The sequence below is a fragment of the Monopterus albus genome, unplaced genomic scaffold (genome assembly GCF_001952655.1).
Source record: "Monopterus albus unplaced genomic scaffold, M_albus_1.0 scaffold108.1, whole genome shotgun sequence".
Taxonomy (NCBI): domain Eukaryota; kingdom Metazoa; phylum Chordata; class Actinopteri; order Synbranchiformes; family Synbranchidae; genus Monopterus; species Monopterus albus.
This window is the reverse complement of record NW_018127988.1, coordinates 355,596-365,181: the sequence shown is the minus strand read 5'-3', so window position 1 is coordinate 365,181 and position 9,586 is coordinate 355,596. Positions and strand designations below refer to the sequence as shown.

General features: G+C 42.1%; 1 protein-coding gene across 2 annotated transcripts in view; it reads left to right on the top strand.

Annotated features, from left to right (window-relative positions):
• Window positions 1–8,409, top strand: part of LOC109966264 (myosin-9-like) — a 26,100-nt gene extending 17,691 nt beyond the window's left edge. For both annotated transcript variants that reach the window (XM_020610981.1, XM_020610982.1), the window contains 17 exons: window positions 266–437; window positions 612–824; window positions 1,216–1,360; window positions 1,446–1,652; window positions 1,801–1,905; window positions 2,689–2,841; window positions 3,010–3,258; window positions 3,977–4,189; window positions 4,454–4,666; window positions 4,780–4,941; window positions 5,181–5,309; window positions 5,639–5,727; window positions 5,945–6,068; window positions 6,381–6,589; window positions 6,884–6,992; window positions 7,275–7,447; window positions 7,795–8,409. In XM_020610981.1, the coding sequence (XP_020466637.1) occupies window positions 266–437; window positions 612–824; window positions 1,216–1,360; window positions 1,446–1,652; window positions 1,801–1,905; window positions 2,689–2,841; window positions 3,010–3,258; window positions 3,977–4,189; window positions 4,454–4,666; window positions 4,780–4,941; window positions 5,181–5,309; window positions 5,639–5,727; window positions 5,945–6,068; window positions 6,381–6,589; window positions 6,884–6,992; window positions 7,275–7,447; window positions 7,795–7,903 (2,774 nt within the window). In that variant the 3' untranslated portion in view covers window positions 7,904–8,409. The remainder of the gene's footprint in view (window positions 1–265; window positions 438–611; window positions 825–1,215; window positions 1,361–1,445; window positions 1,653–1,800; window positions 1,906–2,688; window positions 2,842–3,009; window positions 3,259–3,976; window positions 4,190–4,453; window positions 4,667–4,779; window positions 4,942–5,180; window positions 5,310–5,638; window positions 5,728–5,944; window positions 6,069–6,380; window positions 6,590–6,883; window positions 6,993–7,274; window positions 7,448–7,794) is intronic.
• Window positions 8,410–9,586: the final 1,177 nt, after the last annotated feature.

Below are 9,586 nucleotides of genomic sequence, written 5' to 3'. Positions count from 1 at the left end.
TTTTGGGGGGGGGGGGGGGGGGGGGAGGGGAAACCTGTTTGCGCACTCATAATGTGGAGACTCGGCCTTCCTTGTAGGGATCAGATGCTGTCACCACCTTAAATCATGGAATTTTAAGCAAAAGAATGAATGTAAAGTCCCCATGAGAGATGCCTTTATAAGACCTTTTCAGTCATTTTTAATTTAATATTGTGTGGCTTTGTGTTATTACTTCAATTAAAAAGACAACTACAAATTGGATTAAATTACAACTTCTCACATACAGATCGTCTCAGAAAAGAGGAGAAAGGCCGTCAGGAGTTGGAGAAGAACCGTCGTAAACTTGAGGGAGACTCGGCTGAGCTCAGCGACCAGATTGCAGACCTGCAGGCACAGATTGCTGACCTGCGAGCTCAGCTGGCCAAGAAGGAGGAAGAACTCCTTGCTGCACTGGCCAGGTTAGAATTGTATTTGTTTTAACCTAACACTTAAGCAGAAAACACATTTCTGACCAGTTTCCCCAAACTGTGACATATGTTAACTTTTGATCTGTTGATTTGCATGTTCCCCTTGTTCTTAGCATATTCACACTGAGTACCTATCTGTCATTCTTATTCCTCTTATACCTCCAGGATGGAGGAGGAGGCTGCAGCCAAGAACACAGCCCAGAAGAAGATCAGGGAGCTGGAGGCCCAGATCTCTGAACTGCAGGAGGATCTGGAGCTGGAGAGGCAGGCTCGCGCCAAGGCTGAGAAACAACGCAGAGACCTGGGAGAGGAGCTGGAGGCCCTGAAGACTGAGTTGGAGGACACTTTAGACTCCACTGCAGCTCAGCAGGAGCTTAGGTAACAGTCAAGCTTGTGTAGAAATGGGGATTTTGGGACATTTCTTGAAAAAAATATTTAAATTTGACGAGTTGTCCCTCAGATCTGACGTCGTCATCTGGGTAAACTACATGGTGGTGTTGGATGATTATGTTCACACAGGGGTAACAGGAAGGTCCTACATTGAGCTTCCCTACAGCCACGCTAGCAGCAGCCCTATTAAGCCTTAAAGCTCATGCAAACAATTGTTAGATCAGTGGCAAACATCTTCCAGTTTAGGGGCTAAATTGAGTTGTTGGGACAATTGGCCTGGTGGAGTCCCTGGGTGAAAACACATGAGGTCAAAGTCAACAGGATTTTCTTCTCAAATCTCATTTTGTGTTTATCCCACCACCTTGTTCCATCTTTCCAGGACAAAGCGTGAGACAGAGGTTGCCCAGTTAAAGAAGACACTGGAAGAGGAGGCAAAGGTCCACGAGCAGCAAATGGCTGACATGAGACAAAAACACAATCAGGCTTTTGAAGAGCTCAACGAGCAGCTGGAACAGGCCAAAAGGGTAACAGGCGGGGTGGTCAGAAGAGACATGTCAATGTTGAGAAAATATCTGAACTGCAGTAACGTCATGTGTGGCTCTTGTGCAGAACAAGGTGTCAGTGGAAAAAGCCAAGCAGGCACTGGAGAGCGAGTGGAGCGAGCTCAAGATTGAGATGAAGACGCTGATGCAAAGCAAAGGAGACTCTGAACACCGTCGCAAGAAGGCCGAAACCCAACTTCAAGAACTGCAGGTCAAATGTGGAGAAAGTGAACGACAGCGACACGAACTGGCCGAAAAGCTGGCCAAGGTCCAGGTATGGATGAAGTGACCTCTGAGAGATGGACTGGATGAATGCTTGAACAGAGTTGAGGAAGAAGTGATGTTAATGATATTTCTATGAGGGTGGATGGAGAAGCTGATTAAATTGTCTGATTCATTGATGCTTTCAATCTGCTGTCTAGTCGGAGCTAGACAATGCAAACGGCCTCCTGAGTCAAGCAGAGGGCAAGAACATCAAATCCAGCAAGGATCTCTCTTCCCTTGAGTCGCAGCTGCAGGATACACAGGTACAAATACAGATGCATGCATGTTTATTACCGCTATTGCAACATTGGGTTCCCCTTAGCTCTTTTCACAGACTTCAGAGCTGAACTAGTCAATAGATTTTCAGTTTACAGTGAATGAATTGGCAACAATTTTTGATAATCTTACAAATCATGTAAGTCACTTTTAAGCAAAAGTGGCAACAGTTCTCTTTTCTTCTCCATTGTGACTGTGCGCAGCTTTTCTGTTTTACAACATTGTAAATCAGATTGATATCAAGTGTGAGCTTTTTTTTTTTACTATTGCTTTATTGGCAGAAGCAATAAACATCTTTATTTTGTGTAGCCTGTCTTACTGTACCTATTTACAGTGTACTACTATACAAACATTTTTAAGTTGATGGTCATATGCTGAGATGTATACACACCAACTGTCACAGGATTTGTATCCATTAACCCTTTGCACTCAACTGACTATGCACCAGAGGTCATCTTCTTAACATCTATGATTTACACAAGTTTTAAAGCTTTCTTACACATTTTCCGGTGATATGACACTACAAATAAACCATCATACAAGTTCAAATCGTGCCTAATAATGAGTGTCTTCTTCACTATGACATCATCCAGTAATGGTTTCTGTACATTTATAGTGACATTGCAAACAAAGTGCCATTAACAAACTTTTCATTGTGCAAATGTGCTGAAATGTTAGCAGGCAAAACACGAGTGAAACAGGAGCCCAAAAAAGGCATTAAGTTCAAAGGGTTGTTTATTAAATTGCTCTCCCCCATCACATAACTGCAGAGGCTGCTCCAAGAGGAGACCCGTCAGAAGCTCTCCATCTCCACCCAGCTGAAGCAGCTGGAAGGTGAGCAGAACAGCCTGCGGGAGACCCTGGAAGAAGAGGAAGAGAGCAAAAAGAACCTGGAGAAGCAGGCCGTTGCTCTGCAGGCGCAGGTCTGTGTCACTCTTCAAGTCTTTATCTTTGGATAGCCAAAGGCCTTCAGATTGCACTTTAGCCTTAATTATTTCATAAATGGTAAATGATGCCACACGGCTTGTCAACATTACATCCTCACCTTTTATAGTTCTTTTTTTTTTTTTTTTTTTTCCTTTTGTTTTCAGGTGGCAGAGTTGAAGAAGAAACTAGAACAGGAGGTCTTGTCCCTGGAGGCGGCCGAGGACGGCCGCAAGCGAGTACAGCGAGAGTTGGACAGTGTCACGCAGCAGCTGGAGGAGAAGAGTTCAGCCTATGACGTGTTGGCCAAGACCAAAACCCGTTTACAACAGGAGCTGGATGACCTCCTGGTGGACCAGGACAACCTGAGGCAGAGTGTCTCCAACCTGGAGAAGAAGCAGAAGAAGTTTGACCAGGTATCTCATCAAGAGATCATATGTTCCTGTATAGTTCGAGAAAATTCTTCTTTAGCTAAATCAACCATGTAAAAACTACGGTGGCCCTGAAGTGCAAAACAGTGACATTTTACAAAACCATTTCTCTTATTGTTATTTTACTAAAACTGACATTTCAGATTATGGAAAAGTAGGGACAACACTGATTGCGTGTGATTGCACTGAACCCAAGTCAGTCAAGTTCAGCGAATACTACAGGGAAGTCAAGTCTCTCAGATGCAATGGGTGAATGCTGATGTTGGTGGACTCATTTTAAACTGAGTCTGAAAATATGAAAGTATGGAAATCAAATGAGATTTGTCACCAGGTTGACATGCTGCTATTTTTTTATTTTTTTTTATTTCTCTGTGTAGAACAGTAAGTGCAACTAATAAATCTGTGTTCCTACTCCTTCGTGTCGGCCCTGGCTGCTTCTTTCAGGCTGTCTTCAGGTTTTTTAAATTTTATTTTAAAATCTTGATATGGTATCAAACATGGCATTGGTTCATCGAAATGCCACTTACCATCTTTGATCCTTTCAAACTCAGTTTAAGGGCCACTGTTTACAAAAAAAAGTCATCAGAAGGATGTTTTGTCACAAAGCTGAAGATGTTTATCTTAACTCATTTTAAAAAGTGTCATTTTGGAATTGCGAGATTATCGGTTTCAGTGTGATATACACTTCTAACTTCTTCCCTAGATGCTGGCTGAAGAAAAAGCTATTTCTACTCGGTATGCTGAGGAGCGTGACAAAGCTGAGGCTGAGGGCAGGGAGAAGGAAACGCGAGCGCTGACGTTGGCCCGTGAGCTGGAGGCCCTTACAGACATGAAAAATGAGCTGGATCGGACCAACAAGATGCTCAAAGCTGAAATGGAAGATTTGGTCTCCTCCAAGGATGATGTTGGCAAAAGTGTAAGATGACGTGTTGTCGTACACTGAGAGCTGCAAAGACATGTTGATTCATGTCTGTATTGCTTTTATTAGCTTTTTTTTTTCTCCCAGCGAAGCATTTTTATTATAGTAACGTAGCATGAGTACATAGATGCACTGTTTTGATAACCTTAATCAAATGCCACTACCTTCAGTAGTGGTAGTACCTGGAGTAGTAGTAATGGCAAAAATCAGAATTGCTCAAATACTGCATGTGTACCAATGTAAGTTGATGGGCATCCACAGGTTCATGAGCTGGAGAAATCAAAGCGTGCTATCGAGCAGCAGCTGGAGGAGATGAAAACTCAGCTGGAGGAGCTGGAGGATGAGCTGCAGGCCACAGAAGATGCCAAACTGCGTCTGGAGGTCAACATGCAGGCCATGAAGGCCCAGTTTGAGAGAGACCTGCAGGCTAGAGATGAGCAGGGAGAGGAGAAGAGGAAACAGCTGGGGAAACAGGTGTGGCTAAACCTGAAATGCCTGGCAAAGTTGATTTGAATAATTTCAGAGTTACAAATTAAGCTTGCAAGAAAACACTGAATTATGGTTTGACACAATGTTTCACTCTCCAGACGCGTGAGATGGAGGTCGAACTGGAAGATGAACGCAGACAGCGTGCTCAGGCGCTCGCATCCAAGAAAAAACTGGAAGCTGACCTGATAGAACTTAAAGCCCAAATCGATGCTGCCAACAAGGGCCGTGATGAGGCCCTCAAACAGCTGAAAAAACTACAGGTAAAACGGATGCATACGCCACATACAATACAGACAAGCAAAAGCAATATGAACGTGAGCCAAAAACATTTTCAGTCACATTCATTTCCCAGTCAATGTAAAACAGTTGGAACCTCATCGTCTTCATATTAGTGATGGATCTTAATACACTAATACTGTGGTCACATACATTGACTGAAAGCCCACGACAGTAAAAGGTGTCTAACTTCAGCGCTGCTGTCTGCATGTCTGCTCTGCAGGCCCAAACAAAAGATCAAGTGAGAGAGCTGGATGAGCTGCGTCTTTCCAGAGATGAAGCTGTCAATGCAGCCAAGGAGACGGAAAAGAAGCTCAAAGCTATGGAGGCAGATGCCCTGCACTTCCAGGAGGTATGAAAGTAACAGTGGGGGTGGAGGGAAGCAACAAAAACATTCACCCACAACATTCAAGTTGTGGGGGGAGGGGAGGAGGAGATGATTTCTACATTTATAATCACTTAAGATTTTTTTTTTCTTTTAATTAAAGGAACATCTACATAAAACCTCACAAGACAGGGAAATCATAAATGAACATTCATTGCACAACTTGGAACAAGTTTTGTTTCTATTCGTGGTGTTGAACATAGTCTTAACTTGACTCTGAATTTATTTTATATAAACGGTTAACTGTTCCAACAGACTCTAGTTTCAGGCTTTAAACAGTCTTCTGCTCCCTCCAGGATCTGGCCAATGCAGAAAAGCTCAAGAGACAGGCCCAGACCGAGAGAGACGAACTCCTGGATGAGATTAACAGCGGCAACAGCAAAAAGTATGAAACAAACGATAACCCCTTCAGTGTGTATTAATGATTCATCACCCAGTTGTTGTATTCATTTTGAACTGGAATAGATGCTCGAATTCAGCAACAAAATACAAACTTAGAATTTGTACACTTAAACCGTCTACAGTGTACATGCACTGTCATTTCAAAGAGAAACCTATATGTTTGTCTCCAACTATCACTTCTCTTTCTCTCTTGTTTCCAGTTCTCTGATGGCCGATGAGAAGAGGAGGCTGGAGGCTCGCATCACCCAGTTGGAGGAAGAGTTGGAGGAAGAGCACACCAGCACAGAGATGATCAGTGACCGCATGAAGAGAGCCGTGCTGCAGGTCAGGAAGAATAGTGTCTTATGTTGGTCAAAGCCAATGTAACTTTTGTTTGCAAGGAGGAGAAAACAATGTTCAGTGTAATAGAAGGGATGTCTACATTTCTGGCTTCAGTAATAAAAACTTAATTTTGACTGACAGGACTGTAATTAGAAGTAGTAATGGCCACCATGACTGAATAGCCCTACCAAGTCAATGTAAAAATGGTTGCAGTGGGAAAACTACAGCACAAGGAGTATCAAACATTTGGGGGGCAACAGATAACTACTTTGGAATACACTTGACAACCTGTCTATTGTGTATGTCTGACATTAGGCTGAGCAGTTGACCACAGAGCTGGCTGCAGAACGTGGCAACTCCCAGAAGTTGGAGGGGGCTCGCTCCCAGCTGGATCGCCAGAACAAGGAGATGAAGCAAAAGCTGCAGGAGATTGAGGGAACGGTCAAGTCCAAGTTTAAATCCACCATCACCTCCTTGGAGGCCAAGATTGCTCAGCTGGAAGAACAGCTTGACATAGAGTCCAAGTGAGTGCCAGTGCAATGGATTGATAATTACCATGGTCAGTCAATGAACCTCATAACAAATTTGGAAGGTGCTTCAATGAAACCAACCATGATGAGGTGAATTTATCTCATTTGTTTATTGTTTATTATGCTGATAAACCCTGCATCCTGGAGCTTTGGTAATATTGTCTAAAGAGGAGTTGGGGACCTGATGGAATTTTTTTTTTAATTTTTTTTAAATATACAAACTTGATACAGTCCCAACACTGTGTCCTAATTATCACATCACCAATTGGTTTATTCTGTTCATTGTAGAGAGCGTCAGCAGGCTTCCAGGGCAGTCAGGCGGACGGAGAAGAAGCTGAAGGAAGTGATGCTGCAGGTGGAAGATGAGAGACGCAATACAGACCAATTCAAAGACCAGGTAAGCATCATCACTGATGTCCTTTTACCTATGTCATAGCAGGAGAAACATTAGTTCCAGGGTCATACTGTTTTACCTGCTGGCTCACAGGAGTGGTTTACTGGGACACTGAATGGAACTGAGCCAACATTTCTTTAACTTGCTTGGTTTCCTACTACAACAAGTCAGAATATCTATCTACTGTGAAATAGGCCTGTAATGTAGTTTGATCCTGACGATCTTTCTTTCTGCTGTATTGTTTTTTTTTTGACACTCAATCCCTCATCTGGACTCTCTCTGTAGGCGGAGAAGGTAAACATTCGAATGCGCCAGTTGAAGCGTCAGCTGGAGGAGGCAGAGGAAGAGGTGACTCGATCCAACGCCTACCGTAGGAAGCTGCAGAGGGAACTGGAGGATGCCACTGAATCAGCAGACGCCATGAACCGTGAAGTCAGCACTCTGAAGAGCAAACTCAGGTAGGGTCTTCTGAGATTTAGGTATCCACAGGGGGCCTACCTTTTGTGTAGTCATTTTAGTTGAGTAGACATTCAATAAAGTACATTCATTTTACACATGATTATCAGTTCATGGAGCTACTTCTCAGCCTGTGAAAACCGTCCTATCATTATGTAGCACTATGGGAAGAGTAGGATCCAGGGCTGTGGAGCTTGTTATTTTGGTGACTAAATATCAGGATATCTTGTTCATGCACTGCTTTGACTGGCAGTGGCATTTAAATCGGTCATGTGATAGTGCAGCTCATCTTTACTAACAGTGTGCAGTATTTGCAGCACCTGACTGTTTAAATCATTTTGTTTTCAAGACGGGGAGATTTGCCTTTAACCGTGCGGCGTAGCACAAATCGCACCGGCCTGGACAGCGATGAGGATGTAGATGTGAAGCCTGAGACATCTGAGCATGGAGCTGAGTGAGCTGAGGAACACCTACAGGGATCGATTTATGGTCACACAACAAGCAGAGCGTAAAACATTAGCCATGCAAGCTATAAGGAATGACTTTGAGAGGATTTAGCGTTGTATTTCCATTGATGACCTTTTGGAGCCTTACTGTTATTTTCCATATAATGCATTTATATTTGGCCAAATAACCTTAATTAATCTCAATGAATTCGAGCAGTGTTTTTCTACAATTACTTTTCTTGGTCTATTTTTCTACTTAATGGGTATATCAAAATATTCTAACAAGCTAATGCAATTCCATTTTATTTGTGCTGTTACTCCACTGTTTCTGGGAGAAACGCTGAGTATTTTATACTTGTATTACACACAGATGGATCTCTCTGGGAGATTTAATGCAATCACATACTGTACTGTGGGTACCATCTGCAAATGTCACCATGAATCTGTGCATTTCCTCTCACTGTATTGTCCTTTCATGTTATCACCTCAACCAAAATTGCAGAATGGGGGGGGGGGGGGGGGGGGGTGTTTTTTTTTATTTTTTTTATTACAGCAAGGTCTGTGGTACACATTTGTTCTATTTCTGATCACTTGGTTGATGTATCATTGCTCACTGGTTTTACACATTGATCATTGGTGGCGGCTCATCGTGTTGTAGTTCTTGCTGTACTGTTTTGCTATGCTTTGCACAGCAGAGGGGTTTCTGTCAGCCCATTAGTTCAATATGGAATCCTACATATTTTAGGCCCAATATGATACCCTAACACTGTATTTTCAAAGAAATTGCATGTCATTGCTGCCAACATTTTAAGGCTCTCCTATGTTTTATCAGATGCCTTAATGCAATAAATTGAAAAAATGTTAAATTCAGTTTTTTGTTTCCTCGTGAATAAACTGCAATTTGAAAAGTTGTAGGCTTAAAGTGTGTGTGTGTGTGTGTGTGTGTGTGTGTTTTGTGAAGAATTTGGATGAACTAAAGAACTTTAAAAATAACAATTTTGGTAGCTTGTAATGGTATGTTTGAGAGTAACTTTGATTTAAATTCAGTTAGAATAAATGCAGGTTATCATATTTTGTCAATATGGAGTTTTGGATAACATTTGTGAAATTCTCTTTGCTGATCAGCATGGTGTTTAAGCTTAACTAATAATGGATAAATTGTAGCTCATATTTCCATATACAGTTGGATGCAAACAAAAAAAAAAAAAAAACAACAACCTTTCTTTAGTAATTAATCGCAGTAGATTCGGACTTACCTCCTGAGTCAGTACTTTGTTTCGCATAATGTGTTCGCTGTAGGGGTTGTACTTTATACAGTGGGTATGGAAAGTATTCAGACCCCCTTAAATTTTTCACGCTTTGTTATATTGCAGCCATATGCTAAAATCGTTTAATTTTTTTTCCCTCAATGTACACACAGCACCCCATATTGACAGAAAAACACAATTTTTGACATTTTTGCAGATTTATTAAAAAAGCAAAACTGAAATATCACATGGTCATAAGTATTCCTCCTGTCACAGACATAAGTATGGGAGCGAAGGTCAGACATCCTCCCATTTCTTCCTCCAGCACTTCATGAATGAAATCCCTCCCTGCTGAGCGGTGAGTCCCGGATATCGTTTAGATTAAGTCTGCAGTCCTCCATGTATTCTCACTTGTGTTTGTTTTATAATTGATTTATTCATCCACTTT